The sequence below is a fragment of the Theropithecus gelada genome, chromosome 1 (genome assembly GCF_003255815.1).
Source record: "Theropithecus gelada isolate Dixy chromosome 1, Tgel_1.0, whole genome shotgun sequence".
Taxonomy (NCBI): Eukaryota; Metazoa; Chordata; class Mammalia; order Primates; family Cercopithecidae; genus Theropithecus; species Theropithecus gelada.
The window spans coordinates 214,696,820-214,724,122 of record NC_037668.1 but is presented as its reverse complement, the minus strand read 5'-3'; the positions used below and the strand labels follow the sequence as shown (position 1 = coordinate 214,724,122).

At 37.5% G+C, this 27,303-nt stretch overlaps 1 protein-coding gene and 1 pseudogene across 7 annotated transcripts in view; one reads left to right on the top strand and one right to left on the bottom strand.

Annotated features, from left to right (window-relative positions):
- Positions 1-27,303, top strand: part of RGS7 (regulator of G protein signaling 7) — a 577,395-nt gene that overhangs the window by 426,270 nt on the left and 123,822 nt on the right. For 6 of the 7 annotated variants that reach the window (XM_025399608.1, XM_025399600.1, XM_025399591.1 and 3 more), the window contains one exon: positions 3,886-3,937. The exons of the other annotated variant lie outside the window; for it this stretch is intronic. In XM_025399608.1, coding sequence (XP_025255393.1) covers positions 3,886-3,937 — 52 coding nt within the window. The remainder of the gene's footprint in view (positions 1-3,885; positions 3,938-27,303) is intronic. 7 annotated transcript variants of the gene reach the window in all.
- LOC112633205 lies at positions 14,179-15,185 on the bottom strand (annotated as a pseudogene).

Below are 27,303 nucleotides of genomic sequence, written 5' to 3'. Positions count from 1 at the left end.
TTATTGGTGATCGGCAAATAAATTGTTTATATGTGATTAATGCTTCCTGATTTTTAAAGAAATCTCTACTCCCAGAAAAAAGGTAGTAGGCAGATGAGGTTTACATGTCTTAGTCATGCTCATGGGTCTAAAATCTCACATGAGGCCGGGCACAGTGGCTCATACCTGTAATCCCAGCACTTTGGGAAGCCAAGGCAGACTCATCACTTGAGGTTAGGAGCTCGAGACCAGCCTGGCCAACATGGTGAAACCCCATCTCTACTGAAAAAAAAAAAATCAGCTGGATTAGCTGGGTGTGGTGGCATATACCTGTGCCTGTAATCCCAGCTACTCGGGAGGCTGAGGCAGGAGAATAGCTTGAACCTGGGAGGCAGAGGTTGCAGTGAGCCGAGATTGTGCCACCACATTCCAGCCTGGGCGACAGAGTGGGACTCTGTCAAAAAAAAACAAAAAACAAAAAAACCCATGTAAAAGAAGGGATCACCATACACACAGGAGAAAAGGAGGGAATTTTTAAAGGGGCTTTAGAACAAAGCAAGGGAATGGGTACAAATGACATATGAATTACATAACTGCTAGGGATAGACAGAGTTGTCAAGTTCAGTGTACTCAGATAGATAGGCAGATATAAAATAAACATTATCCATACATATACACATTAAAATGACATTAGCGCTAAATATTAGATGTTACTTATTTTAATGATGCATCCATATTTGAAATAGTGTCTAAATACAACACATTTGTAAATCTAATAATATTAGAATTCTAAAACCAAGGTTTTAAAAAACACCAGGAAAGTCAGAGGTAACTGGATTTCTACTATAATGTCTACCAAGTCATTAATCAGTCTGTACTGGGAGAGCTCTAATGATGGAACACACATTATTATTCAAGGTGTTCACTTCTACTTTTATGTTGGTTCCAAACAGTGAAAGTTCTTTATTACACTGAAGTGAAATTCAACTCCTTAGAAGGATATTTTAAAATCACAAATTCAAATAGAAAACTTGGGATACCGTGTTTACAAATTCTCTAGTGAATGACTGAGAGTCTAACCATCATTAAGAATCTAGACCAGGCACAGTGACTCACACCTGTGATCCCAGCACTTTGGGAGGCCGAGGCAGGTGGATCGTGAGGTCAAGAGATGGACACCATCCTGGCCAACATGGTGAAACCCCGTCTCTACTAAAAATACAAAAATTAGCTGGGCGTGGTGGTGCATGCTTGTAATCCCAGCTACTTGGGAGGCTGAGGCGGGAGAATCACTGGAACCTGGGAGGCAGAGGTTGCAATAAGCCGAGATCACACCACTGCACTTGCAGCCTTGCAACAGAATAAGAGACTCTGTCTCAAAATTTAAAAAAACAAACAAAAAAAAAATTGTAGAGTCTTCAAAGCATTAGTTTGAGACAAACAGAAATATTGACTTCACTGGCATGACAGTTTGTATATTTGTCTCAAATTTGTAGTACATGTCTTCATCATGTAATTTTTAAAATTTACTATAAAGTCACAATTGTCTAATATCCTCTCTTAGCTAATTGAAATTGAGATCTGCTGTGATTCTTTAGCTCTCTTTTGTGACTTTCAATATATTAGTATATGCTCCAACAGTTACTGAACAACAGTTGAACAGTTTTGGATGAGTTTCATCCTAGCTAAGGAAGCCAATATTGGAAAAGTCAAGAAACTCATGCATTAAATTGTCCTAATGTATGGTAGAACTATAAAAGTATGTATTTAAATTCCAAAAAACTATGAGTTTGTTGTTCTCTTACATTTTACTACAAATCAAAGCATTACTTCTTAGAAAAAATCTTCCAACATTAGTGAAGAACATTGGTTTAGTGGCATTTCCACATAATATCACAAGAAAAAATTGCTTTATGCTCTAATTTTACTGTCATTAAATTCTCATGAAAATAAATGTTGAAGAATGAAGAAAAGTATAAGAATGCAGTTGAGAATATTTTTTGTGCTTTTGTGGGAAAAAGGTATATGTCTGACTGGTCTGACTAGAATAGGTATTTTAAGTTTAGAGAAATAGATACAGCTGCACACACACCGACACATACACATACACACTCCCCAAATATAGAAACGACCCGGGGAACTGCGCACTCCATAAGAAGCATCTCAAAAAGTAACACCCTACATGAAAGCAAAGTTTTAACTACTTTGACCCCTATGGCTCCCCTAGAATCCTGATTCAATTTTATTTTTAAGAAATCAAATTCTCGAAGCTTCATCTCCCATGGAGTGAAGTGAGATTGGGGTGCTGAGGGTGACCCGTATAAAGTCTTACTATATCCTCTTTTGTCTAGCGGTTCAATCTTTTCTTCTTTCTTCAAAATTCCTATGATGATTTTGTTCTCATGTTCACAAAACTACTATTAGTAGCCTTCTTTATGTTACTACTATAATTTCCAAGAAAGAACAGAGGGTAAGTCAAAATCCCTGGGTGATGGTGGTCGGGGGGCCTCTGAGCCAATTTGGAAAGGCTTTTCTGTAGAGATTCAAACAGTTCTTCCTATCTACCCATTTTCCCTCCTTAGAGTCTCTCTTCTAGAGGGGAAAATGATCAGATAATCAGAGATGACTCCAAATATTCTCATTGCACATGGCCAGTTAGTATAATTAGCTAACAGATAGAATTAAGCCCACAGTTCTGATATTTGCCATCACTGTTACAGTGAGTCCTACAGGCCTCATCATTCCAGGGACTGGAGGTTGATAAGGAGACAGGTGATCCTCAAGTTTCCTTGTGGTCAGGAGCCAGGAATGTTCAACTAGCAGGGCTAGGAACGTCCTTTTAGAAAATATAAATGTTAATGATAATAATAAAGTTTTTCTTAGTCAGACATTTTCTTTGTAGTTTAGTCAGTTTCTAGAATTCTACAGAATCCAGATTCTGTCTATTATAGATTATATCACTCAGTTAAGACACTATTCCTTTAAAAAAAGATCTCTGATTTGTGTAGTTTAAAACTTTAGAGCAATAGGTGTCTTTGTGAGGAAATGTTTTTATTTTTATTTCTTTTTTGTGGGTTGTTTAATTTAAATTTTTTAATTTTAATATTTATGGGTACATAATAGGCATATATATTTATGAAACACAGGAGGTGTTTTAATACAAGGATGCAACGTGAAGTCATCACATCATGGAGAATGGGATCTCCGTTTCCTCAAGCATTTATTGTTTGTGCTACAAACAATCCAGTTACACTCTTAGTTATTTTCAAATGTATAATGAAGTTACTGTTGACTGGAGTCACCCTGTTGCACTACTAAATGGTAGAAATTAGTTACAAGAGGAATTTAGAAAATGTCTTTAAAAGTGAGAGTAAAAAGTTGCTTTAATCTCATTGGACAATGCTGAGAACCGCATTATATGACTAATGGAGCCAGGCAAATCATTGTCAGATCTCAGAGAAAGAGTCTATCGGTTGGTTGAACTTTTTGGAGCTACCAAAAGCAGTGTTGAGATACATGATTCACAGAAAACAATGTTATATTTAAATGTATTTCATCCTGAGTCTTGCTGAACATAATACTCTTTCAGTCCTCTCTGTGGATGAATACTTTTTGTTTGAATGATACAATCAGACCTTTTCGCCTTTATGTCAGTTGGTGCAAAATTACAGCAAAGGGATGGCATGTTAAATACCTGCTTGCTACCCATATTTAGAAGCTGAGCAATTGGTCAGCAAAGTAAATGTAGACAAAGAGTTTACAATGTCTCTCTTGGAACATGTTCTGTATTATAAAACATATAGCAAACAAATAGAGAATTGTGAAAGAAAAATGCAGTTCACCAGCCAGAAACTCCACTAATTTTTTATTTGTCTAACCTGGGTTCCACTTCTTTTAATTCCACAGACGCCCTATTTTTGGCCATCAAATTGTTGGGAGCCGGAAAACACAGATTATGGTCAGTGCCATCTCTCATTATTTTATTATTGACCGCCTGTATGTCCAGATGGATGTGTACTTGCATTTTATTGCTTTTTTCATTAAGAAAAGGAAACCACAATTCTAAGGATGGGGCCAATATTTTTAACGTTTAATTTATAAGTGACTTTGTTTGGAAAGTTACCAAACCTCGTGACAACTTTTTCTGTGGTATGGTGCCCTCTGCAACTATTAAAGAAAGCCTTCTGATTAGGTCAAAGAGCTATAAAGAAGATTAAAGGGGTTATTGTTTTGTCAGAGCAACCTGACCTACTAGAAAGAATAAAAAAGAGGCGAATAGAACCAAAGTTCTAGTTCAACTCTCCCACTTAGCTGTGTGATTTTTGGTAAGTCCCTTGACTTCCCGAGGGTCCACTTTTCTCACTGTTCTATGAAGCATCCTATGATTTTTATAAGTGGAGGGTTGTATTAAACATGGAGAGGTCAATTACAAGCAAAAAAAAAAAAAGGCTAAAAAAGGAAATTCAATGCTAATAAATCAAGTTCAGTGAACTTAGAACAAACTTGGTTCAACAACCATTATTTCAGTCAAGCTTCAAGGAGAAAAAGAGCCCCTACTAAGTATTCATCTTCTTAGATCTTCCTGAACAGTACAGTTTTCAAAGACAAGATTGCATGGTTTTTAGATGTCATTTCTGCAAGTGTTTATTGAGTATTTTTCTTCCTACGCCAGGTGCAGTAGAAGATGCTAGGTTCGCAAAGGTGACCGAGTTCTTTGACACCATTGGGTAGCTCATAGGCTAGATGGGAAAGTAGAATTATACAGGAGTTACTGTAGAGTGTCAAGTGACTAGGAGAGTGGTATATGCAAAATTATACAAATGTTTAAAAGAACGAGAAATTGACTTTCCCTAGGGTCTTCCAGAATGATTTCGCAAAAGAACTGGTAGCATTTGAGCTGGATTTTAAGAAGAATGATTTTTCAGATGAGAAGGCAGGGCAAGTGTTTGAGGCAGAGGAGCTAGCATAATATACAAAGGCAGTGAGAAGCTTTGCGGCAGCTTGTCTTTCTTTGGTATTGCTCCTGGAGAGACATTTTTGTAAGAAGAAAAAATACAAGAAAATTCGTAGAAAATCAATAAAGCTATCTCTCATGTGTGTCATTTCAGAAACTTGAATTTAGTAGATCATCCAAGAATGGTCAGGCTCTAGTCAAAAGAGTCAAAACTAACATAACTCATGAAAAAAGAGGTCTAAAAACCAGAATACCGAAAAATTAATATGGAGACAAAATTATTTCTTTCCAGTAGCGAGAATGCCAGTTTCTTCGTCCAGGGCACACATTCCTCAAAACTGAGGTCCTTGGAGAAAGAAGTTATTTTACAAAACAACTACTGATTTGTAGATCTGAGCTGGAGAACTTTATGGAGCATTTTATTCAACCTAGGATAATGCCTGGAGATTGTCTCACTAAAGAATATAAAATTCTAGAGGAGGAACACTGGAACAGCTAAGAGGGAGCTCATAGAGGAAAAACCCAGGCATTGGAGGCAGACAGACCTGACCATAAATGCTGTCATAACCACATACCAACTGTGTGACTTTAGGCAAGGCATGCAACACCTCTGAGCCTCAGTTTGCTCACTTTTCAAACAGAAATCATAATATTGACTTTCTAAAGTTGTTAAAATAATTCAAAGTAATACACCTAAGGAAACTAGTATTGGTCCTCTCACATACTCAGTACCTTGAAATCAGTGTTTTGTGCTTGTCATCATTATTACCTGGCAGATACATTGCCTCTTTTCCCTGTTGAAAAGCAAATTCCCAGCCGGGCACAGTGGTTCACGCCTATAATCCCAGCACTTTGGGAGGCTGAGGCGGGCGGATCACCTGAGGTCAAGAGTTCGAGACTAGCCTGGCCAACATGACAAAACCCCATCTCTATTAAAAATACAAAAATTAGCCAGGGTGTGGTAGGGCGCACCTGTAATCCCAGCTTACCTGGGGGGCTGAGACAGGAGAATCACTTGAACCTGGGAAATGGAGGTTGCAGTCAGCTGAGATCGTGCCACTGCACTCTAGCCTGGGTGACAGAGTGAGACTCCATCTAAAAAAAAAAAAAAGAATTTAAAAAGAAAAGAAAATTCCCATTCTCAGTGTTTCTTTCTGCCCATCTGTTGTGTCTTTCATATAAATATGTTAGAGTGCTCACATTTAAAGCTCATGTTTTATCATTTTATAGTAGGTTGATGTTTCAGTGGTGAGCCTGAGGAAATGTCATGGCCTACACAGCAAATCATTTACAGAATGTCTCTTAAAGTAGATCGTCCCAAAATAATGAATGTTATAAGTTTCACATTGTTCCATGAAAGGGCCATACATGCAAAGTGTCCATCAAACGCAGAAGGAGCCGAGAAACCAAAGAACAGAGCAGAAAAATCCAGTTTGTTGGCAAAGGGTGCTTTACTGGGGAACTTACAGACAGACGCATGGTCTTGAGCGGCCACAAGAGAAGTAGGCCTTCGCACTACAGCCTTCCAGATCCAGGGTTGCTGTATCTTGGGGGAAAAGTGTATTTGCTCTGGAAGGAATGAGTGGGTGGCTGAAAGAATGCTATGGGTGTCACAGCTACGGGTGATGTATGCAACAAGATCAAAGGTGGTTGTGGAGGAAAGGGGAAATTCAGAGTAAATAAGTGTTTCTACATAGAGAGTAAATCATCAACTAGACATCTTGGAGGCATTCCCAGACTCGGGGTTAGTCAGGAGTCAACATGGCGGACTAGCATCTAAGATGGAATCACTCTTGTTCCCACACACGTTACCACCCATCGGTGTCCATTTCCGAGGGGATCATCTCCTACACTTTCTCCCCAAACCTGGAATACTTGCTACTTACAGTAACTTATTCTTTAATCATTAGGTGTGGGTTTTTTCCCTCTGAAGAAACATTTTAGAGGTTGTGCTTAGCTTGCCTGAATTATGTACAAGTAAAGAATAATGTAATTATTCCATTAAGATGATATGGGAGAAAAATGAGAGGAAGGGAATGACAATGATCTCAGACACCATACATGTCTGTACCTGCAGGCAATGATGCTCCATTTTCTACGATTTTTTCTTTTTAAGTGAAAATAAGTTACAGCAGCAATATGAATTATCCAACTTTGAATTTCCTACTGGCATTTGTTTAAAACATACTTTTATAAAACCTCACCCCTGTCTTTTAAAGAGGATATTGATGGTGTGATGTGCTTGGGCTGTGAGGTCCAAAGTATAGTAACTACTTAGGCTGTCTTTTCTAAGACAACTTTAGGGCACAGGGACTCTATTGCATAAAGCAGGTTACCGAAGAGTTTATTGGCGGGTACGGTGGCTCACGCCTGTAATCCCAGCACTTTGGGAAGCCGAGGCAGGCAGATCACAAGGTCAAGAGAGCAATACCATTCTGGCCAACATGGTGAAACCCTGTCTTTACTAACAATACAAAAATTAGAAATTAGCTGGGCATGGTGGCGGGTGCCTGTAGTCCCGGCTCCTCCGGAGGCTGAGGCAGGAGAATCACTTGAACCTGGGATACAAAGGTTGCAGTGAGCCGAGATTGCACCACTGCACTCCAGCCTGGCGACAGAGCGAGACTCCATTTCAAAAAAAAAAAAAAAGTTTATTTCACTTTATTAGCATCCTGACCTGTTTCCATCCCCAGTTTGAACTTACCAAGTAGGTTATGCTGAACATAAGCCTCTATAGATCAGTTGATATGAAAAACCGCTTTTTCATAGTTATCTTGGTTTTATAGAAAAATGGAATGTTTTGATTCTGTTCAGTAACTAAGACAAACCAATACGGACTAAAAGGTCTATATCTTTATAAACTCCATTCTTTGAAAATCAAGTTGGATAAGATTTCTGATATTTTGTGTACAAGTTCAAAAAGCATTCTAATTCCAGCCAGTTAAAGTGGAGTCAGAAATAGGCTTCCCCAGATGTATTTGCATCATCAAGAGAGATCTGGCACTAAGGACTTGCAGTGTGGGCTGGAGGCAAAGGCACAGGAAAGCTCAAGAGAGCTTTGGTAGGAAGTAGAGACAGCGTCAGTTGTAGCAAACTGAAACAGAAGGCGAGGCAGGGTTTTTACTGGTACCTCTGGGCACACACATTGCACACAAAAGGTCCTAGAAACGACTATTTTAGTACACATTAAAAAGCCATTGTAGTACACATTACAAAAACAGACACATAAGCCAACGAAACAGAATTGAGAGCCCAAAAATAAAGCTGCACATCTATAACCATATGATCTTTGGCAAAGTCAACAAAAATAAGCAATGGAGAAAGGATTCCTTATTCAATAATGATTCTGGGATAACTGGCTAGCCACATTCAGAAGAATGAAGCTGGACCCCTACCTTATGCCAATACAAAAATTAAAATGGATTAAAGATTAATATAAGACCTCAAAATATAAAAATCCTAGAAGAAAACCTAGGATATATCATTCTGGACAATGGCCTTGGCAAATAATTCATCACTAAGTCCTCAAAAGCAATTGCAACAGAAACCAAAATTGACAAGCGAAACCTAAACTAAATTAAACTAATGAATTAAACTAAAGGGCTTCTGCACAGCAAAAGAAACTATCCACAGAATTAACAGATAACCTAGAGGATAGGAGAAAATATTTGCAAACTATGCATCTGTCAAAGGTCAAATAAAAAAATCTATGAGGAACTTAATGCAACAAGCAAGAAACAACCCCATTAAAAAGTGGGCAAAGGGCATGGACAGACGCTTCTCAAAAGAAGACATACAAGCAGCCAGCAAACATACAAGAAAATGCTCAACATTTCTGATCATCAGAGAACTGTAAATCAAAACCACAATGATATACCATCTCACACCGGTCAAAATGGCTATTACTAAAAAGTCAATAAATAACAAATACTGGCAAGGCTATGGAGAAAACAGAATGTTTATACTCTGTTAGTGGGAATGTAAATTAGTTCAGTCATTGGGGAAAGTTGTCTGGAGATTTCTCAAAGAACTAAAAATGGAGCTACCATTCATCCCAGCAATCCCGTTACTAGGTATATATTCAAAGGAAAACAAATCATTCTACCAAAAAGACATGTGCACTTGTATGTTCATCATAGCACTATTCACAACAGCAAAGACATGAAATCAACCTAGGTGCCCATCAATGATATATTGAATAAAGAAAATTTGGCATTTAATTTACACAGTGGCATTTAATTTACCGTGGAATACTACACAGCCATGGAAAAGAATGAAATTATGTCCTTTGCAGCAACATAGATACAGCTGGAGGCCATTATCTGAAGCAAATTAGCACAGGAAAATAAAACCAAATACCACATGTTCTCACTTATAAGAGGGAGCTAAACATTAGGGAGATGTGGACATAAGGATGAGAGCAGTAGACAATGGGGGGGTTCTGTGGGGGGGAATAATGGAGAGGTGCAAAGGCTGAAAAAGTACCTATTGGAGACTTTGCTCACTACCTGGGTGTTGGGATCAGTCATACCCCAAAGCTCAGCATCATGCAATATACCCATGTAACAGACCTGCATATGTACCCCCTGAATCTAAACTAAACATTAAAAGTATTATTTTAAAAAAAGAAATGAGAACAAATGGAGCAATGTCTTTAGGCTGGCTCCTTTCAAGGGTTGAATCTCTAATGTCCAAATAGGAGTTTAACTCCAAGAAATTGAAATGCCCAATAAAGACAGGAGCCTCCCCTGTACTTGCTTGTATGACTCATCTCACCCATCACACCCAGTTCCTAGTTCATTTGATATTTTGTCCATTTGAACTTTTTGCATTGATTTTTCTTTTTTTCAAATATTGCACTAAAATATTATTTATTTTGATTTTTTCAAATATTGTATTAAGGTATTATTTATTTTGATTACTGAGTTTTTTGACACTTCCATAGATTTTGCGCCTGAGGTGACTGCATCACTCACGCCATCCTAGTGGTAAGACAATTAATATTAATTTGGTTCTTGGGCTATCTCAAAAGACCTTAATGACAATGTAGATTTTGTCAAGATCATGGTAACCACATTAATTTTTGAAGTGAATTAAATTTTGAATTTGAAGGACAAAGAATATTTAGCCAGAAAAAACATCTATTTAGTATGGAAGGGAGAGATGTGTGTGGGAGGGATACAGACTTTTCTGGTATGTATGGCAAAACCAACATATGACAGTTGCAGAAGGAAAAATTTGTTCCCCACATAAGAACCTCCCAATGTAAACAATTAAAGTCATTCAGAACGTCGCATTATCTTGTAGGGTGATGATTTATGCCTCAGTAAATATTCAACCGAAGGCCTGTCTTTTCTCTAGTATGTTGTGAAGGTTTTCAGACCCATGGCGAGAGATCGTACTTAGTGCCCCTAAACAACTAGACAAGATGAAGTTCTACTTGCCAAAACCATACTAAAGTAATAATAAAAGGATATTGAGAATGAATATATCTTTCATACATGATAATAAGAGGCCAGCAAAAAGAAAGTATTCTAGTTGGCTAACCACAGCAATTGTAGGCTGACATAAAATAATTATAGCAGCTTTGGGATAAATAGTACTTTTTCCTTCAGGGACAGATTTTAAGTTGGTCAGTTACCATTGGTAGAAATCTTGCCGTATCCAAAGTTTTGTTTTGGGGAAGAGATGACAAGGAACTTAGGATCAGCTAAAGAGATCAAATACATGGTGAACTAATTCAAAAGAATTTTGAAATAAACACACAAAACAAAACCAAATTATTAGCCTATATGACTTTAGAACTGTGTCTTGAACCTTGAATAGCTGATAAAATAACAGTGCCTTAAATATCTGCATTCTCCATTAATAATTCCATTATCTATAATATTAGATAACTGAGAATTTAAGATATTGGGAAAAATGAAAGAACTTCATTTTTCTAAAAGTAGACATTATTTTTTTTTAATCTAAAACATTGCAGTGCTTTCAAATATATCCATTCCATCAACACAAGTTGTGTGTGTGTGTGTTTTTTCATCTGGCTTCCCTTTGGCATTTAATTTAGACAGTTACCTGTTTTATAAGAGCTTTAAGAGGGCCTCTACAGTTCTGTTTTATTGTCCTCTGAAGAACTTTCCAAGCCTTTGTCATTCACTTTTAATGAATCCATCCCTGCATGCCTGTTTTTGAAGCCAGGTGTTAGTGGCTCCTAAAATCATGTTCTAGGGAACAGAGTCTTAAAAATTAATAGATTTCATGTGTTTTAGAGAAGCTCAAGGTTTACAGAAAATTAAACAAAATATGCAGAGAGTTCCAATAAAATGCCTCAATACCACCTATACTTTCCCCTATAATGAAAAACTTACCATAATATGATACATTTGTTACAATTAATGAGCCAAGATTAATACATAATTGTTAACAAAACTCCATAGTTTATATTAGGGTTAATTCTGTGTGTTATACATTCTGTGGGTGTTCAGAAATGTATAGCATTTATCCACCATTTAGTTTTACTGCCCTAAAAATTATTTGTGTTCTGCCTATTTATCCATATCCCTAACCCAACCCTTGGCAACCACTTATCTTTTTACCATCTCCATAGTTTTATCTTTTACAGAATGTCATAGGGTTGGAGTTACACGTGTAGAGCCTTTTCTTCTTTCACTTAACAATATTCGTTATAGTTTCTCCATGTCTTTGCACGGGAGGATATTTCATTGCTTCTTATCACTGAATATTCCATTGTATGAATATACCACAGTTTATCCAGTCACCCACTGAAGAACATCTTAATTGATTCCACATATGGCAATTACAAATGGAGCTGCTATAAGCCTTCATGCACAGATTTTTTTTGAAGACATAAGTTTCCAATTCATTTGAGCAAATACCTAGGAAAGTGGATCATATGGTAAGAGAATATTTAGCTTTGTGAGAAACTTCCAGTCTTCCAAAGTGGCTACACTATTTTGCATTCCCACCAGCAATGAATGCAAGTTCCTGTTGCTCCATATCCTCGCCAGCATTTAGTGTTTTCAATGTTTTGGATTTTAGCCATTTAATAGATGTGGTATCTCATTGTTATTTAAATTTACAATTCTCTAATAACATATGATATTGAGCACCTTTTCACATGCATATTTGCCAAGTGTGTATCTTCTTCACTGAGATTTCTGTTCAGATATTATATTTTGCCTATTTTTTAATTGGGTTGCTGTTTTCTTGTTGTTGAATTCTAACAGTTCCTTGTATATTGTGGACACTAGTGCTTTATCAGATATGTTTTGCAAAAATGTTCCCCCAGTCTGTAGTTTATCTTTCATTGTCTTAATGGTATATTTAAAAGAATCGAAATTTTAAATTTTAATAAAATCCAACTTACAATTTGTTCTCATAGATTGTGCTTTTGATGTTGTGTCTAAAAAGTCATTTCCAAACTCAAGGTCACCTAGATTTTCTCCTATGTTATACTCTAAAGGTTTTATAGTTTCACATTTTATTTTTAGGTCTATAATCTAAAAGTTAATTTTTGTGAAATTTGTAAAATCTGGAGTCTATATTCATTTTTTTGCATGTAGAGGTCTAGTTGTTCCAGCACCATTTTTTGAAATGGATCTTCTCTCCATTCGATTACCTTTTCTACCTTGTCCGAGTCTCTTCCTGAAATCTCTATTCTGCTTCCTTGATTAATTTTTTCTATTCTTTTGCCAATACCACACCACCTCAATTATTATAGATTTATAGTAAGTTTTGAAGTTTGATGGTGTCAACTCTCTGTCGTCGTATTTCTTTGGTATTGTGTTGTCTAATTTGGGTCTTTTGCTTTCCACTTAAAAGACCAATACCTCACCACTTCGATTATTATAGATTTATAGTAAGTTTTGAAGTTTGATAGTGTCAACTCCCTGTCATTGTATTTCTTCGGTATTGTGTTGTCTAATTTGGGTCTTTTGCTTTCCACTTAAACTTTGGAATCAGTTTGCCAATATCCTCAAAATATGCTAGGATTTATATTGAGATTGCATTGAATTCACAGGTCAAGTTGGAAAGAACTCTTACAATATTGAGTCTTCTTATCCACATATTTGGTGTATCTTTCCATTGATTTTGATCTTTGATTTCTTTTAAAAGAATTGTGTACTCTTATTAATATATATCTTCTACGTACTTTGTTAGGTGTATGCCTAAGTTTTGCTGCTTATGTAAATAGTATTGTGTTTTGAAATTCATATTTCAATTTTTCATTGCTGGTACATAGGAAAACCGCTTTTTTTGTATTCTGCAACTTTGCTATGATCACTTAGTTTTAAGAGTTTTCTTGTTGTTGTTTCTTTGGGATCTTCTACATAGACAAATATGTCTTCCTGAACAAGGATTTGTTTCATCCTTTTCAAACTGTATACCTCTTATTTCTTTTTCTTGTCTTATTGTACTGGCAAATACGAGTAGTGAGAGGGGACATTCTTGCATTTTTCCAGATTTTAGTGGGAAAGCATCTAGTTTCTTTTTCTTTTCAAGAGAATTAAATCGTTTATTGATTACACATGATAATGGATGATACACAAGCTTCATTCCCATCTATAGTTTTATCTGGTACCATTATTCTATTTAGTATATTGTATAAGATGTGCCAACACTCATTTTTATCACCAATAATTTCATGATTTTGCTTGGGTAATCCTTTTTACTGGTGAGCTTCATTCAGGTCACAGCAGTAACTATCAGTTCAATTATACCAAGGTTTCTGAAGACAATGGCTTCTCCACCCAAGCAGGTTGTATATAAATTCCAAATAGAACCTGGCATCACCCTGAAGGAATTCTAACTTCACACTGTCAGGGGAAATTTACCAAGATGGCTTCAGAGTAGACTAACTTTACACAGCACATTATAAAAAAAAAAAAAAAAAAAGACATTTATTCAGCATCACGATCAGACTATTACATTTAGCAATCAACAGCATGGGTGAAAAAAAAAAAAAAAACTACATTAAAACATTTTGTTGAAATGCTTTACACTTTCCACAGAACGGAAACTAAAGTAACCTGTAATACAATTAGTCACAAATACAGTCCTCGAGTTTTTTGCCCATATACATGAGTATTTGTCTAAAACATGTCTTCTGTGTAGGAGCTAAGCCCTGCCACCGCTGTGCTTGGCCGAGTTCACAAATCTTTGGTAACCTATAGCTTCCCTGTCACTTCTCTGACTCTCCTCTTCTGCTAAGCTTTGTTTCCTAATTAAAATATTCTGCCACTGCCGTAACTACTGCTGTTACTGGAACTGCCATAGCCACCTTGGTTTTGTGGTTTGACAAAGTATTGGCCTCCATCACCACAGAGGCCAGAGCTTCTACCTCCAAAGTTTCCTCCCTTCATGGATCCAAAATGTGAAGACTGATTGTTGTAACTGCCAAAATCATTGTAGCTTCCACCACCTCCAAAATTGCTTCCATCATTACCAAATCCATTATAGCCATCCTCACTGCCACCATATCTACCACCACCACCGCTGCCACCAAAGCCACCACAACCACTGACATTTCCCCCAAGACCACTGATGTTTCCCCCACGACCAAAGTTGTCATTCCCACCGAAACCACCTCCACGATCACCACTTCAGTGGTGGTTTCCAGAACCGAAGTTTCCAGAACCACTTCAGCCTCTTTGGCTGGATGAAGCACTAGCTATCTCTTGCTTTGACGGGACTTTTCCTAACTTCACAGTTGTGACCATTCATAGTATGGTATTTCTGAATGACGGTCTTATCCAGAGAGTCATGGTCATCAAAGGTTACAAAGGCAAAAGTCCCTTTTCTTGCCACTGCCTCAGTCAGTCATGATTTCAATCCCTTCAATTTTTCCATCCTGTTCAAAATAATCTCTTAGGTGATGTTCTTCTGTGCCTTCTTTAATGCCACCAACAAATATTTTTTTCACAGTTAAGTGGGCACCTGGTCTTTGAGAATCTTCTCTTGAGACAGCTCTCTTTGGTTCTACAACTCTCCCATCCACCTTGTGTGGCCTTCCATTCATGGCCGCATTCCCATTCTCCACGGTGGCCTAAGTGACAAACCCAAAGCCCTTGGAGCACTTGGTGTTTGAATCTCTCATTACCCCACAGTCCGTGAGCATTCCCCATTGCTCAAAATGGCTCCTCAGTCTCTCATCGGTTGTTTCAAAGCTCAACCCTCCAAGGAAGAGCTTCCTCAGCTGTTCCGGCTCTTTAGGAGACTCTGACTTAGGCATGAGGGCAGAGAGAAGAGAGACTTTTCATTTTGTACTATTTTAGCTGTAGGTTTTTTTGTAGGCTTTTTTTTTTTTTTTTTATCAAGTTGGGAACATTCCCCTACATTTCTAGTTTACTAAGGGTTTTTATCATGACTCGGTGCTAGATTTTGTCAAATGATTTCTCTGCATGTGTTGATATGATTGCATGATTTTTCTTTAGCCTGTTGACGTGATGGGTTACATTAATTGATGTACAAATTGTCAACCATCCCTGCATACATGGAAAAAATACCACCTGGTCATGATGTAAAATATTTTATGCATTGTTGGATATAATATGCCAATATTTTGTTGGTGGTTTTGCATCTATGTTTATGAGGGGTGTTGGTCTGTAGTCTTCCTTTTTGGTATTAGAGTAATGCTGGCCTTGTAGAATTAGTTACAAAATATTCCTCTGCTTCTATTTTCTGGAAGAGGTTGTACGGAGTATTATTTCTTCCTCAAATGTTTGGTAGAATTCCCCAGTGAAGTTATCTGGGCTTGGTGGCTTTTTGTTTTGGTAAGTTGTTATTGTTGATTCAATTTCGTCAGTAAGTACGAGCCTATTTAGATCATCTATTTCTCCTAGTGTGCGTTTTGGTAGATTGTATCTTTCAAAAACTTGGTTCATTTTACCTAAGTTATCAAATTTGTGAGGTAGAGTTGTTCATAATATTCTTTTACTATTTTTAGGATAAAGAACATCAGTAGTGATGGCCTCCTTTTCAGTTACTGTACTAGCAATTGGTGTCTTCTTTTTTTTTTTTTTCTTAATTAGCCTGGCTAGAGCCTCATCAATATTAATTGTTTTAAGCAACCAGATTTTGGTTTCGTTTAATTTCTCTATTGATTTTCAATTTTATTGATTTCTGCTCTGATTTCTATTATTTGTTTTCTTCTATTTGGTTTAGATTTAATTTGCTTTTGTTCTTCCAGTTTTCTGAGATGGGAATTTAGATTATTGATTTTAGATCTTTCTTTATTCTAATGTATGCATTCGATTTCCCTCAAGACGCTGCTTTCACTACATCCTGTGAATTTTGATAAAATGTGCTTTTATTTTCATTTAGCTTGAAATTCTTTAACATTTCTCCTGAGACTTCTTCTTTGGTCCATGTGTTATTTATAAGTGTATTGTTTAATTTCTAGGTACTTTGAGATTTTCCAGCTATCTTTCTATTGTTGATTTCTAGTTTAATTCTGTTGTTTGAGATCATGCTTTGAAAGATTTCTACTCTTTTACATTTTTAAGGTGTGTCTTATGACCCAGAATGTGGTCTATCTTGGTGCATGTCATGAGAACTTGAGATGATTATAGACTCTGCTGCCGTTGCATTAATTATTCTATAAATGGCCATTAAATTCAGCTGATTGATGGTGCTGCTCAGTTTGATTCTGTCCTTCCTGATTTTCTGCTACTAGATCTGTCAACCACAGATATATGTGTGTTGAAGCCTCCAATGATAGTAATTATTCATCCATTTCTCTTTGTAATCTGTCAGTTTTTACCTCAAGTATTTTGATGATCTGTTGTTAAGCATATACACATTAAAGGTTGTTATGTCTTTGTGTATAATTGAACCCTCTATTGTTATGTGATAAAATCACTTTATCCCTGAAAATTTTTTTTAGAGCCTTTGTCTGAAATTAATTTATCTAATCTAGCTTTATTTTGATTAATTTTAGCACGGTGTCTCTTTCCTCATCCTTTGTAATCTATCTGTGTCTTTGTATTTAAAGCGAGTTTCTTCTGAACAGAATATAGTTGGTTCTCTTATGTCCACTCTGATAGTCCCTGTCTTTTACTTGATGTATATCATTCACATTTAAAGTGATTATTGATATAGTTGGTTTAATATCTGTAACTGTTACATTAATGTTTATAACTGTTTTTTATGAATTTCCTTTTGGCTTCCTGTCTCTCTCTGCCTTCTCTGATTTTAAATGAACATTATGTATAATTCTGTTTTCTCTTTTTGCCCAGTATCAATAATTCCTTTTAAATGTTTTAAAGTTTTTCTAGAGTTTGCACTATACATTCACAATGAATCCAAGTCCATTTTTAGATAACACTGTACACTTAACATATAATGCAAGCATCCCATAACAGAGTATTCCTACTTTCTCTTTTTTATCTCTTATAATATTGCTGTCATTCCTTTCCTTTTGGCTATAACTGAATACATTGTTGCTGGTATCATTGTGAATACATTTTTATCCATCAGATCAATTAAGAAATTTTTTATAAAGAGATTTTGTTTGACCTTCATTTATTCCTTCTCTAATAGTCTTCCTTTCTTTCTGTAGTTTCAACCTATTATCATTCTCCCTTTTTCTGAAGAACTGTTTTTAAACATTCTTTTCAAGGCAGGTCTTTTATCGACAAATTCTCTCAGTTTTTGTTTGTCTAAGAAAGTCTTTATTTTCCCTTCACTTTTGATAATTCCACAAAATACTGAATTCTAGGTTAATGGGTTTTTTCTTTAGAGACTTTAAATCTGTCACCCCACTCTCCTCTTGCTTGTATGGTTTCTGATGCGAAATTCAAAGCAGTTATTAGATTTTTCTTCTCTCCAGGTAAGGCTTCCCTCACCCCATCCACCCTTGCTCCTTTCAAGATTTCTCTTCATGTTTGGTTCTCTGAAGTGAAAATATGATATGTCTGTGGTTGCTCTGATAGTTATCGTGTTTGGTGTTGTTTGAGTTTCCTGGTTGTACGTCTTGGTGGATTCATTTACTAGAGCCACCATAACAAAATATAACAGACTGTATGGCTTAAGCAATAGAAATTTATTCTCTCATCAATAAAAGTGAGGGTAGAAGTGCTATGGATACTAGAAGTGCAAGAACAAGGTGCTGGCAGGATTGATTTCTCTTGAGGCTCTCTCCTTGGCTTTCAGAAGGCCACCTTCCCCTGTGTCCTCACATGGCCTTTTCTCTGTATAGGCCCATCTCCTGAATCCTTTCCTCTTAGAAGGATATCAGTCATATTGGATTAGGACCTCACCCTTATGACCTCATGTGACCTTAATTACCTCTTTAATGACTTAATACAGCCACATTCTGAGGTTACTGGGAGTTAGGGCGTTGACATAAGTTAAGGTTGGGGGAACAGGAGGGCACAATTAAGCTCATAACACTATCTATCTGTCATTAACTGGGGAAAAATCTCAGTTATTATTGCTTCAAATATGCCTTCTGTTCTTTTCTCTCTTTCTTCTCTGATTTTTCCATTACATGTATGTTATGCCTTTTATATTAAAATTACCCCCACAGTTCTTAGACATTCTGTTCTGTCTCCTCTCTCTCTCTCTCTCTATTTTACTTTTAGGACAGTGTCTCACTCTGTCACCCAGGCTGAAGAGCAATGGCATGATCTTGGCTCACTGCAACCTCTGCCTCACGAGTTCTAGCAATTTTCATGCTCAGCCTCCTTCATAGCTGGTATTACAAGCATGTGCCACCATGCACTAATTTTTTTTTTTTTTCATATTTTTAGTAGACATAGGGTTTCACCATGTTGACCAGACTGGTCTTGAACTCCTGGCCTCAAGTGATCAGCCCGCCTTGGCCTCCCAAAGTGCTGGGATTACAACATGAGCCACGGCGCCTGACATGTCCTCTCTTTTTTATATATTTTTTTCTCTTTATATTTCAGTTTGAAAGTTTCTATTGACACATGTCCAAACTCTACTGATTCTTTCCTCAGTTGTGTCCAGTCTATTGAACTAATTTTTCATTCTTCATTTCTATTACAATGGTTTTGATTTCTTGAATTTCATCATAGTTCCTTTTAATTTCAGATCTGACGATTCCCGTATATTTTCCATATTTAGTCTGGTTCTCATGCTTGCTCTGACTCTTCCAACTATGTTTCTCATCGTTTAGTGTGCCTGGGAATTTTTGTTGTTGTTGACAGTAGGATGTGATATACTAAATAAATGAGGCATACAGGTCATTAGTGTGAGGGTTTATGTTTATCTGGCTAGGAACTGAGCTGTGTTTACTGTTTGCTGTAGCTAGAGGCTTTAGAGGCTAACATCCCCTCTGATGTCCTTGTTTTTATTCCCCGCTGTTGTCTTTGGGTTTTCCTAGAAACTTCTCCTTAAATAAGGTATGGGTCATGCAGTTCTTTCCGTCGCATTCATCTGTTATTATACAGGAGCCCTATGGCATTGTGGAAAGGTGCAGAGGAAGGGGGATGCTTTGTGTAATCTGATGATTAGGACTCAGCCCCACAGTGAGGCTCCACCCCTGGGCCGTGATCTCCACACATGCTCCTTGGGTTTTGGGGGCTTTTCCTCTTTAGGTGCAGTGGGAAGGATAGAGGGGTTGGAGTTGGGTATTTACCTACTCCCAGGTGCTATAGACTCTGCTATAATCTCAGTCTGTTGGGCTCTGGGTGATATAGTTTCTTTTGAGACAGGCCGTTGTTTAGAAGAGCAGAGTGACTGAGTGTATTTCAGAATGGTTACTATTTTCCTCTCCCTTGTTGAAAGCATCAGGAAATTTCTCCCTGAACCTCACTGTGCAAACCTAGTAGGGCTCCTGGAAGTAAAAGTCACAAATGTGTGGTAGCCCCCTTAAAACTGCTCCCTGATCCTCAAAGGAGTTTTTAATGCTCAAATTAATCCACATTGAGCCTCGAACAACTAGTCAGTTGCAATTTAAGTTTTTCTATCCCAAGGCTGGTTTTCCCAAAGCGTTCTGTTACACTAGGTGATGATTCTCTGTACATTTCTGTCTTTTTCTGCGATCACGGGGCCAATGGTTTGCCCTCTGACATCAATCCTCTGAGGGAATCTAAGAGGAATTGTTGGTTTTTACTTCTTCAGCTTTTTTCTTTGTGAGGTTGGATGGGAGGGATGACTTTCAAGCTCCTTAAATGCCAGAGCAGACTCCAGAGAGCAGATTTTTGCAAGGGAAAGAAGGATAAACAGAGCATGACTATGTTGTTTTTATTTATTTATTTTGTTTCTGCTTTTCTTTCTTTTTTACAACCCCTTCAGTATTTCTACATGGAATAGTCTCTGAGTCAACCTCTGAGAGTAATAGGATACTTAAAGCTGGTTGTGTCTTCTCCATGAGTTCTCCCTTTCCAGTGAGCTTTGGAAAGTATCTGAAATCCAGCCATTAGTGTCATGGAAAATGTCTCTTTTGAGGTAGTTATTTTCCCCCTTGGTTTCCCTTTAGCTTTGGAGCTGCTGTGAAACAGAAAAGGAGAGAAACCTGGCACTCTCAATTGGCAGGGCATGGATAAAAGGAGAAAGAAATAAAATAAGATTGTATTTATCTAAGCAGAATGCTAATAAGACTTGCATGTTTTTAAACTTTATACATTTTCTACCATCAACCTGTAAAGAACAAAATTAGAATGTTAATGTTCCAATGTTTATTCTCAAAGCTATCATAATCGATGAGTAGTTTCTAAATTGATGTGCCCTGGAACCAGATCAGAGATAGATCCAGGAAGAAAAATAAAACATTACATCTTACCAGGAATATCTCATCATCATTCAAAATTACAGATGCTCTGGGATAACTGAAATTTTAAAGCACAAAATAAGCAACATTAAAAATATCCACTGATTCAGCCAAATTGCAGTAGTGTAGTCTCCTAATTTGTGAAAGTGATGGGCTTTCATATAACTTCCTTAATAAAAAGAAGAGCCGTATTTTTTGTATTTATTTTTGATTACTGATGGAGTTACATAGGGTGGTATTGGTATTACAGGTTTTAAACAAATATTCACCATAAACTAATTTTAGCAAAAACGAACAACAACAAAACCCATTTACCTAATATGACAGTGAGAACCAAATTATTGTGTAAGACTATTTATTAAAAGGAACTAAAACATTTAAGGCATCTTAAAAATGAAAATGATGACCCAAAGTATTCTATTCCTTTCAAAAATATTCCAAGTTTTTGTCATTTCAAAACGCAGAACTTTCTGATGAAATGTGTAAGTCATTAAAAGTTCTGGCTTTTACCTTATTTATACAAGGACTAAAACATCTGATTTACTCTCTTACCCAAATTTTTACCTGTAGGTATGTATGTGTATGAATAGTGCACGTGCATATAAATGTGTTATATGCATACTTGCATCATGCATACATACAAAATAAAAACAGTTATTCACATGGAGATTAAAATATTCTGAAGCATGGTTTCTGTAAAATAAAATTAAAGCCATATTAATATGTTTGGGATGTATCCCTGGTTTATAATCTCATTCTCTAGAAATGCTCTCTGTTGTAGTAAAAATAGCTTCCCATATTAACTGAGCCACCAGCTTGGAAGTGTTTTGCTGGTTGTCTTTCCAAATGCTGAAGCAAGCCTGCTGAGATTAATTCCTACCGACCTGTGCTACTGATTTCTGGTTTGGCACCTTCCTCCCCGTGAGTATGCAGGCTTGTAGTCTTTTCATCTAAACCCATCAGCGAAGATATGAAAAGAGAAATACAAAATATTTGATAGCAATAGATATTCAAACATGCCTAATTAGTATCTGTATTATTTTGTGTCTTTACATTATTACTCATATAGTATACAGGAAAAAAAATCCATTAATGAAAACAGAATATGCATATGTAAATATATATATTTATTTATATGTAAAAAGTTATGTGCGTGTGTGTGTTGGGAGTGAGAGAGGAATGATTGCTTTATGTATAAAGCCCAAAATTGGAAGCTTTGAAATTCATCACAATTTGAACTCAGCAAAAGAAGCAATGTGCTTCCCAAGAAGGAACTGGTTCTGAAGCCTTTACAAGTCATTAGAATATTTTGAGGATTGCCTGTCTCTCACGTGCATTATAGTTCACTATTTCTTGAATTGTGGCCCTGACTTGCCTGTGGCGATGGGGATGATGTTGAAGTAGAGATTACTGGCCTCTTTCTCAACCAATTAAATCTGGGCTCGAGCTCAAGCATTGACATTATTAATAAGTTCTTCCAGATGTACATTAAAGTGGAAAAACCATTATGTATTTAGCTTACTCAGGCAAATTAATTTGATATTTGCATTTCTGGTGGTTAGTACTTTTTGACTCATTTTAAATGGTTACTCCTGCTTGTCCAACTACATTTTAAATAATAGTATATCAGAAATTGGAATAATACTTAACAGCTTACATCACACCTTTACATGTATTATCTGATTTAATCCCTCACAGAAAATGTTTGGTTTTTTTTTTTTTTTTTGTGACGAAGTCTCGCTCGGAGTCTCACTGTGTTGCCCAGGCTGGAGTGTAGTGGCACGATCTCAGTTCACTGCAACCTCCGCCTCCCAGGTTCACGCCATTCTCCTGCCTCAGCCTCCCGAGTAGCTGGGACTACAGGCACCCGCCACCATGCTTGGCTAATTTTTTCTATTTTTAGTAGAGACGGGGTTTCACCGTGTTAGCCAGGATGGTCTCGATCTCCTGACCTCGTGATCAGCCTTCCAAAGTGCTGGGATTACAGGCGTGAGCCACCGCGCCCGACCAGAAAATCTTTAAAGTCCAGTAAGTCACACTCGACAAGTGAAAATCACAGTCAGATAGATGGAGGACCTACCCTATGACTAAAAACAATAGAGCCGGGATTGGAACCCAAGGTTTCTGACTGGGTTTTATGCTTTTCTCACTGCATCAGACTTGTCTTACATTCATGCTCCACTGGGCATGAGTGTTTTTCAGCTGGATTTCCATACCATTGTTGTGTTTGCAAGACTTACAGATAGCTGGAATTTTAGCTATATGCACCCAGTATGCAGTGGCTATCCAATTCTAAAGTAAAGACAAGATACTGGTGTTGGACAGAAAGATTTTTGAGTCACTAGAGTCAGGCTATGGTTAAAGCCATGGTTGTGGATGAGATCATTCAGAGAGGACATGTAGACTGAGACAAAAAGAGGGCCCAAGTTGGAACCTAGAGAACTTTAATATGTAAGAAGAAATCACCAGAAGAAGAACCAATGAGAGAAAACGAGAGATGTAGGGAAATCAGATGTCAGGGAGAGGATGAGAACTGAAGAAGCCAACGTGGCAGTAAACTTGCACTGCTTTCCCAAATACTTGGCAATGAAATGAGAGAGGGATGGATGGATGGATGGAAGGATGGATGGATGGATGCATGGATGGATAAGGGGGAAAAAGAGAGAGAAAGAACCTGCTTATAGGATGGAAATGATGCTGAATCAGTGGTATGGTGTTCAGTATGGAAGGGAGTTGGATTTATTTGGGAATTAAAGGGAAGCTTCAATGAAGGGAGAGAGATTGAGAGAGAGAAAGACAATCAGTGCATCTGATATAGATGTTTAGCTTTTGCCCAGGATACAGTAGGAATGAACAAGAGAATTCTTTTTAAAAAAAAATTTTTAATTGACTGGGCACAGTGGCTCAGGCCTGTAATCCCAGCACTTTGGGAGGCCAAGGCAGGTGGATCACACTCTGGCCTGGCCAACACAGCAAAACCCCATCTCTACTAAAAATACAAAAATTAGTTGGGCATTGTGGTGCACACCTGTAATTCCAGCTACTCAGGAGGCTGAGGCATGAGAATCCCCTTGAAGCTGGGAGGTGGAGCTTGCAGTGAGCCAAGATCACACCACTGCACTCCAGCGTGGGCGACAGAGTGAGACTCTGTCTCAAAAACAAAATTGATTGACACATAATAGTTGTACCTATTTATAGGGTACATAGTGATGTTGCAATACATATAATGTATGGTGATTAGATCAGGGTAATTAGCATATTCATTATCTCAAACACTATTATTTCTTTGTGCTGGGAACATTCAGTATCCTCTTCCTAGCTCTTTGAAATCATGTATTGTTGTTGAACTTATTCCTCCTATCTAGCTCTAAATTTCTATCCTTTAACAAACCTCTCCCTAACCCCTCTTCCTCTTACCTATCCCAGCCTCTAGTTTCCTCTGTTCTACTTTTTGCTTCTGTAAGATCAACTATTTTTTAGCTTCCACATATGAGTGAGAACATGTGTTATTTAACTTTCTGTTTCTGGCTTATTTCACCTACCATAATGTTCTCCGGTTTCAAGGGCCAAATGCCCCACATTGATTTACATACAAACCACGTTCCATAGAACTTTGACGGATAGAGTAGTCACACGTGACAGCAGCAAGAACTTTTGAGGAACTGAATCTCAAGTATCTATATATACACAAAAGAATTTCTTTCCTTAAAAAATGTTTGAAATATGTTCAGGGATAAATACAAGATATAAAAATACAAAAGCAAACACAAAACAAAACCAAATATCAAAACTTTCCGAAAGAACCACAAACGGAAGGGACAGAAGAGCACGTCTGCTGCACTTTAATAAAGCAGAACTAGCGATGCTTAATCCACTCACTGAGGTCACTGAACACCCAGCTGACTCAATGTTTAATTTAATGGTCAGTTGCAATACACAGGTAGCTGCGCTGAGGAGTCGGTGGTCGAAGCTGTGCCTCCCAAGTGCAAGTGCCAGAGCATTTGCCAGTAGCACCCGGAACAGGAAACCCCAATTCTTTAGACAGCAAAAGGTCAAGTCAACTGTGTCAAGAGCCAGAGAAATACTTGATATTCTTAAATGCATTTCTATTGTAGTTAATACATTACACGACAAAAACCTGACTATATAGATCTGTTGGCCCTACTACTTCTATTGTAGTCCAGACCTTTCATAACTGTATCCCCTTGTGCTCTGTAAGCCAGCCTTGCAAACTGGACCATCGTTTTCCATCCATGCTGTCATTTACAGCTGAGTTTCAAAGACGTCTGGTTATGACACATTTAGGTAGGCTAAAAGATTCCATGGCTGTGTTATCTTACTCTAGGTAAGTTTTAGGTAGAGAAAGTAACTTAGTGATAATAATAAAGTGACACCATACAGGCAAAATTGTAGACGAGGGGTGGGAATAGACAAGGAAAGCAGACATATTAGTTTCAGAAGATGGAGTATGGATAAGTTGCATTTGTACTGTAAAGTATACGTATTTTATTGGTGAAATAATTGGAAGTTTATAGTCTAGAAATGTCATTGATGCAAATATGCTTCACGGCACTGTATGGGATTCACCAAACAACTTGTAGCAGACTACATTGATGAGGATGACACAAACATAAATATTCAACTTACAGTCATGAACATCAGTCTCTGAAAATCATGAGCAACTCAGAACAACACTGAGGAGCAGTAATAAGACATCCTCTTGGAATAGGAAATGCCTGGCATCCCAATCATCCAAGGACGTGTGCATTCACAACTTTGGGATTCTGCTGAGTGTGACGTGACAGTCAGACTTTCGAGGAAAGTCTGAATTAGAGGCCTCAGGAAATTTTATTAACAAAGCGAATTTGGTGCATGCGTTCCAAAGGTTAGCATAAGCTTTCTGCATATTGTTTCCCCACTACCTGAAGGAAACACCTGCAGCCCTGGGCTGTTTTCTAGTCCTAAGAGCAGAGGACTTCAGGTCTTTCTTTGAGAATCACAGATTTAGGTGGCTTGTTTGCATTAACAAACTTTCCTAGTCCCAATTCCTTGGGTAAACCAAGCGGTCCTCCTAGTTTTCTTGTGAATTAATTGAATCAGTTAAGCAGGTACCTTTTTCAAGTGACAATAGAAGCACTTAGAGGATAATAATTCTGGTCATTCACAGGTGTGGGAGAAATTACTTTGGAACCTGGGTGGCGTTCTGTCTTAGGTGGAGCTTTTACCTGGCAGGGAGGGAGTGGAAGGGAGGTAGAGGGTTTTGACAGTGTCAGTATAAGAGTGAAACTCCCCTTTATGTAAATGTAGGCTTAAGAACTGCAGGAAAGACATTCATTCATTCATTTATGTGGGCTTAAGAACTACAGGAAGTGCATTTATTTCGTTGAAAGTTTTTCTAAAGAAAAAGTTAGCCATGGTGGCCATGGTAAAAACAAAAACTGTTCTTTGTAAGGAGACTCTTTAAAAATCAAAGAATGGAAGGGAAAGTTTAAAAAAATAAAAGAAGACCATGGGTAAGATTATTTATAATTTAAATCAAAACTAATGGCATGTATTTTGTGAATCAGCAGTCTCATTTCATGAAAATTCCATTTTCTCAAGTCTAGCAGTTAAGGCTGACAAGATGCCACGTTTAACTTGGTTGGTAACTGTGTCAACAGGAGAGGCCTCATCTTCTCATTGCTTCAGTATTGAGGCGCGAGGGGAAACAGAACATTGCTCACTTATGACAGGATGAGATTTAGTTTTTGATCAAGCATTGAAGTTATCTCAACGTGGGATGTTTAGAGACAGGGCCTTTCACTAACACCCTAGGTGGTAAACATTCTACCTCTGCTGCATCCCTTGTTGGGGAACAGCTTTTTGTGCCATTTCTGAAACAGCAATACTGCTTTGAAGCTCAAGTGACCTGCCAAAAAAATTCTTTCATTAAAACTTGCTTAAAAGCAAACACATATCTAAGTTCATCTTTTCCTTGAGCAAAGAAGGAGTGGGGGAACTTTTGTATTTTATTTCTGCATTCTCTTAACAGAAGGGAGATTTATACTATTTTGTTTATAAGATTTATCCTAGTATATTTTAAATATACTATTTTATTCTCCCAAACAAGGGAAAATAAACCTGAGGAACCCTAACCATGTCTTGACATTTTTTCAGGTATGACAATTGCATACACTAAAACGTTGCCCCAGGATGTCAAGATCAGTGTTAAACCTTGACTTCCTTTAGTCATGGAATGTCAGAGCTGGAAGGAATCTAAGGGGTCATCCCATTCAACAGTTTCAGGTAAAGGTGAGGCAGCCAAGGTCCAGAGAACTACAGGAATCACCAAGCCGAGATCACACCTCTCCTTCCTGGCCAAGTTTAGAATACACCAAAAAGTTAGATAAGTAGGAAGATGCCTGAATCCTTCCTTAGAGTATTTAACAAAGATTTTCTATAACTTATTCTTAAGTGGCTGCACCTTTCCTCAGGCTCTTAAGTATACCAAATGTGTTACACCATTGTATTTCTAGCTTTGTTATGGGACAAATCTTGTGAAGCTGTGTTTTATGTGATTGACCTGAGCTATGCTTTTTTGCTAAGTTTGAGGTGTCAGGTTCTTGTTAAAGAG